We start from the raw sequence: 7,707 nt of genomic DNA on the forward strand, positions 1-7,707 counted from the left end.
TGAGTCCGCATCTGGAATACTGCGTCCAGTTCTGGGCTCCCCAGTTCAAGAAGGACAGGGATCTGCTGGAGAGGGTTCAGCAATGGGCTACAAAGATGATTAGGGGATTGGAACATCTCTCATATGAGGAAAGGCTGAGGGACATGGGTCTCTTTAGAGAAAAGAAGATTGAGGGGGGATCTTATTAATACTTACAGATACTTAAAGGGAGGTTGCCAGGGGGATGGGAAAGGTCTTTTTTCAGTGGTGCCCAGTGATAGGACTAGGGGAAATGGGCACAAGCTTGAACATAGGAAGTTCCATCTTAACATGAGGAGGAACTTCTTTGCCTTGAGGGTAGTGGAGCACTGGCACAGGCTGCCCACAGAAGTGGTGGAGTCTCCCACTCTGGAGACATTCAAAACACGCCTGGACGCTGTCCTGTGCAATCTCTTGTAGGTGACCCTGCTCTGGCAGGGGGGTTGGACTAGATGATCTCCAGAGTTCCCTTCCAACCCTGACCATTCTGTGATTCTGTAATCATTCTGAAACGGGGGTCCTCGAGGTTGAGCACACGTATCTGCACACCCGCCGTGTATTTTTATGTCTGTGCCCCTTCAGAGCTCCAGCTGTGTGCCTCTGGCCTGCTGCTTACCAGCTCTGCCAGAAAAAATAGCAAATATATAGCAAATAACAAAAATATTTTTGTCTTTGATCTTGAGACTGAATGTATACAGGCTAGGTGCCCCAGGTGTGCGCTAGCTACGGAGGTGAGGTCTTGGTCTGATTAAAACACAGTGCAAAGCTCTGCGATTGCCATTTGCACTGCTTAAAGAGAGTCCTTCAACATTTTTTTTAATATACAAATCATGCTTCAAGCTGAGTTTTGGTGGCAAGGCACCAGCTTTGTGTTTCAAATTGTCAAAAAAAAAGCTAGATAAAATCTAGATTTGTTTTACTTCCGATTATGTTAACATACTGAAATTTGGATAAAGTTTTGAAGTTCCATTAAACCTGGTAGTAAGACACAATTTTTGTTTCTTTGTTTTCTGAGAGACATGAAATCTTTTTGTAACTCAGTTGTCTTTTTTTCAGCGTAAATAAGTGTCTGTGGTTTGTTACTGCTTCATATTTGCCAAGAGTCTAGTGTTGGATTTGTTCCAGACTTTTATTTCAGGAACCATTCATTCATTTGCATCTTACTTAAATCTTTTTATGTTTTATTAGACTGTATGAACACCATGGACAAGTTCGGCTTGGTATGGTATGTTAATGTCTTAACCCTTGTCTATCCTGAGTCCAAAACTACTTGATTAAAGGTGGTGTGCCTAGTCTGAAGTACACTTTTGCTGACTTAATGTGCACGAGACCAAAGCTTGCGTTTTCCACCAAACTTTTTTTTCTTTTTTTAACATTCTGTGTTTATTGGCAGTCTGGGATGTGAAGCATGAGTATTTAGAGGTGGAGGTTTGGCATGTTTGGTGTATCAGTGTGTTTTGCAGCAGCAGTCAGATCACATGCGCTGCACTGTCAATTTTTTTCGTGTGAAAAATGGGCATAATTTAAATGAGTTGTAAATAGCAATGTTTATACAGTGCTGAGCTCTTCAGATGATGAGGTGAAGGTGCAAACTATGCATATTTTATACCTTGTAGAAGAACTGCATTTTTCAAGATAGTCTTTTTCTTTCATTTTTGAAGTAAAAGTGGGAAAAAATACATTACTTTATCAGTTGCTGTTGATTGCACAGCTCAGTACGGTGAATTTTGCCTGCATGAGGGAGGAAATAGTTGCTTTTTTTAAGTAAATGGAATAATGAAAAGTTCATTTAAATACCTATTCTGAGCGTGATTATCACTTATGGTGAAAATGCAGATGCGTCACCTTTACGTGGTTGTTGATGGATCAAGAACTATGGAGGACCAAGATTTAAAACCGAACAGACTTACTTGCACTATGAAGGTATTCTGTACTCAAAGGTTTTCTCTTAATCCACTCTTTCTCTATAAACCAGTTCCATTTTGCATTTGAAAGAATGGCAGTCTCCTGTGACTAGATTACATGCATAGCCTTAACTCTCCTCTCATCCCTATGTTTTTTCCCTTGTTTCTGTTGCTAGTCTGTAATTTTCCTGGGTTTTTGAATAGGAAACCATGTGTGACATTAGTTTGCTTTGCACGATTACTTCTGTACAGTAAAAACACTTTGTAAGGACATGTTATGGAAAGACGCAGAATGGAAAGAAAGGGCTCATTCATCCTTTTTTTTTCTCTTTCTTTTTTTTTTTTTCCAATGATACTAGATGTTTTGCAAGTACCACCTACTTAATGCAAGTGGAATAAAACTGTATTTAGTTTTTAACAGTCTTAACTTTTCTTTGTAGTTATTGGAATATTTTGTTGAAGAGTACTTTGACCAAAATCCGATTAGTCAGGTAGGTACAACCATGCAAGAAATAAGTAACCAAAAACTATTTAAAAGTTAGTTTTAGTTTTAACACTAATTAGTAAACTGTTTTCAATTGATGTGCTCCTTCCGATCCTTTCCTCATCAGTCTGGTGAAATTCTTTTTTCTGCCTGAACTAATGGAAGTAAGAACTTATCTGTTCTCTTTTTCCTAAACATAAATTCTAACACAGGACACTTGATTATATTGAATTTTAGAATTTTAGGCATTTCGAATTTTAGAAGATTTCTCTTTGTAACTTGTGGTAAAAGTACTGGAAATACAGGAATGTGTGTTAACTGATGCATAGTGTTGTACTGCTGTTGTTACACTTAAAAGAAAACTTGCATAGTTAAGTAATTCTAATCCATAAAGAAGTATCAGGCAAAATATAGCAAAAATGTAAATCAAATTCTTTTTAAACTTGCTAAGAAAATTTTTGCCTTTTTTTTTTTTTCCTTCTCCAGATTGGCTTAATTGTAACCAAGAGTAAAAGAGCTGAAAAAATGACAGAACTTTCAGGTAGGAAGGTAGTACATCTTTTTTAAATTGGAGGTGGTTTAGTTTCTTGCATTGATGTTACAAGTTCTACCAGGATGACACTACTGAAATTGAAGTAGTGTTAACATAATATTTTTAATTTACAAAAGAAGGCATTGCAAGTTATCTGAAACAGGGTCTTTATTTTGATCTAGAATTGTTGTGTGCTTGTTTGTGATCGTCTTACCCAGATTGCAACTAAAATACGCTTTGTTTCCTATATAGCTAACTGCTTACCCTCTTTGTTAATTCTGTATTTTATGACCTCTATGTGTCCTGTGTGATCTGAGCACGTGTTAAGAAGCAATGTTTCTTTGCTTCCTGCCTTCTGTCACTAGCAATCCATGTGGCTTCAGAGGTGAAGCCTTAATTTTTTCTCTTTATTCACCTGTAAAACTGGAGCAACTTCACTGAGGAATTTGAGGATCAATCAGTCCTTCAACAGTACTTTGATTTTGTTGACTCAACTGAACTGTTGACAAACAACTGAACTCTGTTTCTGCTGCAACAGTTTGTGAGATGCTTCACACTCATGTTAAGCACTTAATGATACACTACAGTGACTTTATTCTTTCTGAAGTTTCTAACAATTGACTGCCTGTAGAGTAAACGTCTTTCTGTTAATATGTTGTTTTATTGTTTTCTACATTCTCATCAAGAGATTAATTTCTTAGGAGAAAGGCAGAGTTACAAGTCACAGTTTGAAAACTGTTGTACAAGTACACTTCGTTAAGTATATAATTTAAATATTGCTCTTCTTTTAACTTGTTATTTTTGGGTGATTTGTTTTTTCCACTTACAGGTAACACAAAAAAGCACATAACTGCTCTGAAGAAAGCAGTGGATATGAACTGCAGTGGAGAGCCATCTCTATATAATTCCCTAAATTTGGCCATGCAGACTTTAAAGTTAGTGTATACGTGGAGGTTTTTTGTTTTCTTTGTTTTTCATAATCAATATAATGCTGATTGTGAATTTTTGGAGGGGCAGAGTGTGTTTTTTACACGTAGCATCTTGCATTGAGCTGACCTGAGTCTTTAAAAGGGGGCTTTATGTCCTCTTACAATACAAATTAATAAGAAGTTAAATATGCGAGCAGTGCAGAAGTTAATTTTCTAACGCAACGTGCTTCTGTGTAGAGGTGTGCTGCTTATGAAAAGCAACAATATTTTAAAACAAAGTAGATTATTTTATCTTGTGTATGAATATGGTACGAAAGACCTCACAATTATTTCTTACTAGAGGACTAAGGTATGAGAGGGCACAGTTAGGGGTTAATAATGATAAGAGAACAGGAAAAGAAAGAGCACTGAACAACAATAACCTGGTGGGAGTTTTGGCACACTTTAGAAAAGTAAATTTTCAGGTAGGATAGACTTAAACTTGTTTGCTGTGTGAGGTATTGAGATGGGATGAACATTTGCGGAAGACTGTTTTAGCAAATAATTGTAGTTAGAAACACTGACAGAGCAAAGCTAGTAGTCAACGTTATAAAAAAAATGTTGAATTATTAGTAGGATGAGAGTTTTCCATTAAGAACTACAAGACAGTAGCTAAAAGTAATGGATTTACACCTATAAACTGATTAGAGATTTTTGTTTTAAGAAGTCAGGAAGACTTACTGCAGCATTGCTAGGTTGAAGGTGAATTTCACCTGTGAGAGTATGGATAAGGTACAGTGATAACTTAATCATTAGAGCAAACAGTCAAATACCAACTACACAATCAGATATTATTGTTTTAGACACTGGAAAGGTCTGGCTTTTGGAAAGTGAAATTCTGGTGCTCAGAGAAGGATCTTATCACAGTCTTCTAATTTGTAGAAGGCTTCATGTAGCGTCATTGTCTGACTTTAGTACATTAAAGTCCTTGGAAACTTTATCATACAACTAGCTTAGTGTACAGAAGTAAATTAACTATATACTATTGTATATAATATTGTATATATTAACTATATACTGTTAACTGTATACTTTCCTTAGGCACATGCCAGGACATACAAGCAGAGAGGTTTTGGTAGTCTTCAGCAGTCTGACGACATGTGATCCAGCCAACATCTATGATCTAATTAAGGTACAGAAGTGAAGTTTGACTGCTACATTGAACCCAAGCTATTAGACTAAAACCAGACAGTTGCATTGTCATTGCCTATTAATTTTCTTTTTAAACTTGGAACCTTTTTACTGGTTTCTGTTCTGCATATGAATTTGAGTATGCTTTCTTTTTCCATTTGAAGTGTTTGAAAGCTGTTAAGATCAGAGTGTCTGTCATCGGCCTAAGTGCTGAAGTTCGAGTTTGTACAGTGCTTGCCCGAGAAACTGGTGGTATGTATCTGAAGTTCAGTAGTATACTACTAATACAAGTTTAAAATCGAAATCAAGTAGCTAATTTGTCATATATTCACTAATGCATTTTTATATCTAAGGATGAATATTCTGTTGTGTTGGCAGAAAATTTAAGGGTTTCTCAAATCTACAAAATACACAGTATTTAGTGAAATTATCAGCTGGTAGCTGCATCTTTGGGGAGAAGAAATATGTATATATTTTAAAACCTAGTGTTCCACGTGTAAAGCTGTGTGATGTGGAACTTAATTATTGTAATGTGTTAATATCAATTACTACACTGGTAACTCTTACCATATCATTACTATAGTGTCATGTTGAAGAAAAAACTATGGATCTTCATACCTAATTAAACATTCTGGTGTTATTTTAAAACGTGTTATTTTCAGTAGCATTAACAGGACTGTTTTTTGGGAATGGGGTTGGCTAAATTATTTTTTTAACTTAAGTTGTTTTCGGTCATTTGGAGAATCCGTTTGTATATTTATCTTCTCATAATCTGAGAGTAAGGCATTCCTTTCTCTGTGACAGGAACGTACCATGTTATTTTAGATGAAAGTCATTATAAGGAACTGCTGATGCATCATGTTAGTCCTCCAGCTGCCAGTTCAAGTTCTGAGTGCTCCCTTATTCGAATGGGTAAGATGCAGTTTTATCAAAGTCCTAGCCCAAGATTTGTGAATCATGTCTTTGTCCTTCTTTGCATCTTTTGTGTTAAAGCCATACAGATAGTTAGAAGCATAATAAAGACATTGCACAATTGTTTTTTTTATTTTAACTTTTATTTTGCTAAATAGATACCAATTTTCTTGTTGTTCCTGCAATCTAGTCAGCTTTTAAATAAAATTAAGAATTAAAACAAATAAGACAAATTACCCAACTGCAGTTGGAAACAATAAAGGGGAATAATATTGCTTGTACAGTAATTGGTATAAATGTAATACTTAGAAGTGAAGGATGAAAAATCATTTTTTTTTTCTTCCTCTGGCTTTTTTTCCCCTGCAGAAGGCAACTGTTATAAGCTGTAAGAGCCATCTGTTTGGCGATGTAGTACATGTTAGTGAAGAGCATTGTTGTGGTGTTCTTTCAACAAATGGATTAGGTACCTTTTCTTCTCCTGATTTATGTCTCAATAAATTTAAGCCTGGAGTTAAACTAGAACAGAGACTCTAATGCTATGAATTACAGCATTGGTTTCTCACTTTCATCCACCCGTTTTCACGGGTAAGAATGTATGTATTTTTATGTGTAGATTTAAATACTGAAGAGATTTACTTGCTATAGGTAAAGCCTGAGCAGCAGTTGGAAAAATTACCTGCCCAGTTGTCATGACTGTAAAAACACTAAGAGGTAGAAAGAATGGTATCTGTTACAGCCTTCATAAAGTCCTATAGTCTTATCTGTCATATACTACACTTTGAAAGTGAATAAACGCTTGGTGTCTGCATATAAAAATATTTTCCCCTTAATTAGAAACCACTGTTGAAGTGAACATTCATGTAAGCTCTTTCTGCTTTCCTACCATTGCACATCATTTTGATTTTAGTGGTTCTTCAAAAATGTAAGCTTCAATTAGTATGAAGTCTATGAAAAGATTATTTTCACTTGGGGGAAATACAGTGAGGGATTTGTTGGTGGATGTAGCTAGAGACCTTTAGAAGAATTTGATACCTGATAAGAGTGTATTACTTCTCCTGTGATAACAAACAAACAAACAAAAGAGGTCTTAATGTTTAGAATAATCTTTTAACTTCTCCATTGAAGTCAGAAACTGAAAGATTACGTGCGTGTTCAAAATTGATATGGGATGTTTTTCTCTTCAGGTTTTCCTCAGCATACTATTGCTTCTCTATCTGATCAAGATGCGAAACCATCCTTTAGCATGGCGTAAGTAGAGTTGATTAGAATTCAATGAGGTGATTATAATTCAATAATAATTAGTCGTATTGAGAAGATCTGCTTGTCAGTGACAATATTGCAAAATAACATGATAAAAATAGTATTGTCTTGTGACTTCTCAGTAGAAATTTTATTTCCATTTGCGCATCCAGTGTGTGACCAGTCACCTCTGTTAAATATGCTTTTTTAAATTTACATTTAAAATTTTTTGAATGTAGCAAATGGCGTTTAGTTGTATTGTGCAGTGATTGGAACACAAGGGTGCCAGAAGATATTAAAGTAATTACCACCAATTTTACTTGCATTTGTTGATCCAAGTATTTTTATCAGTCTAAAGATAATGATGAGGATGAAGGGTATTATCTGGAATAAAGTATTTTTTATCTATTTACTAGTGTGACTTTAAAGGGAAGTTTAAAATAGAGGCCTTACTTCATTAGTGTACCAGTGCTCTTCTCAATGAAAGGAATCATATTTTTCAGGGATGATAGGGGAGTC

At 35.5% G+C, this 7,707-nt stretch overlaps 1 protein-coding gene across 1 annotated transcript in view; it reads left to right on the forward strand.

Annotated features, from left to right (window-relative positions):
- The window catches only part of GTF2H2 (general transcription factor IIH, polypeptide 2, 44kDa), an 11,753-nt gene that overhangs the window by 656 nt on the left and 3,390 nt on the right, over window positions 1-7,707 (forward strand). Inside the window, exons 3-11 of the mRNA XM_009885224.1 lie at window positions 1,207-1,243; window positions 1,855-1,941; window positions 2,363-2,413; window positions 2,893-2,947; window positions 3,768-3,873; window positions 4,948-5,038; window positions 5,202-5,289; window positions 5,842-5,949; window positions 7,134-7,197. Coding sequence (XP_009883526.1) covers window positions 1,207-1,243; window positions 1,855-1,941; window positions 2,363-2,413; window positions 2,893-2,947; window positions 3,768-3,873; window positions 4,948-5,038; window positions 5,202-5,289; window positions 5,842-5,949; window positions 7,134-7,197 — 687 coding nt within the window. The remainder of the gene's footprint in view (window positions 1-1,206; window positions 1,244-1,854; window positions 1,942-2,362; window positions 2,414-2,892; window positions 2,948-3,767; window positions 3,874-4,947; window positions 5,039-5,201; window positions 5,290-5,841; window positions 5,950-7,133; window positions 7,198-7,707) is intronic.

The sequence above is a fragment of the Charadrius vociferus genome, unplaced genomic scaffold (assembly GCF_000708025.1).
Source record: "Charadrius vociferus isolate BGI_N301 unplaced genomic scaffold, ASM70802v2 scaffold60, whole genome shotgun sequence".
Taxonomy (NCBI): Eukaryota; Metazoa; Chordata; class Aves; order Charadriiformes; family Charadriidae; genus Charadrius; species Charadrius vociferus.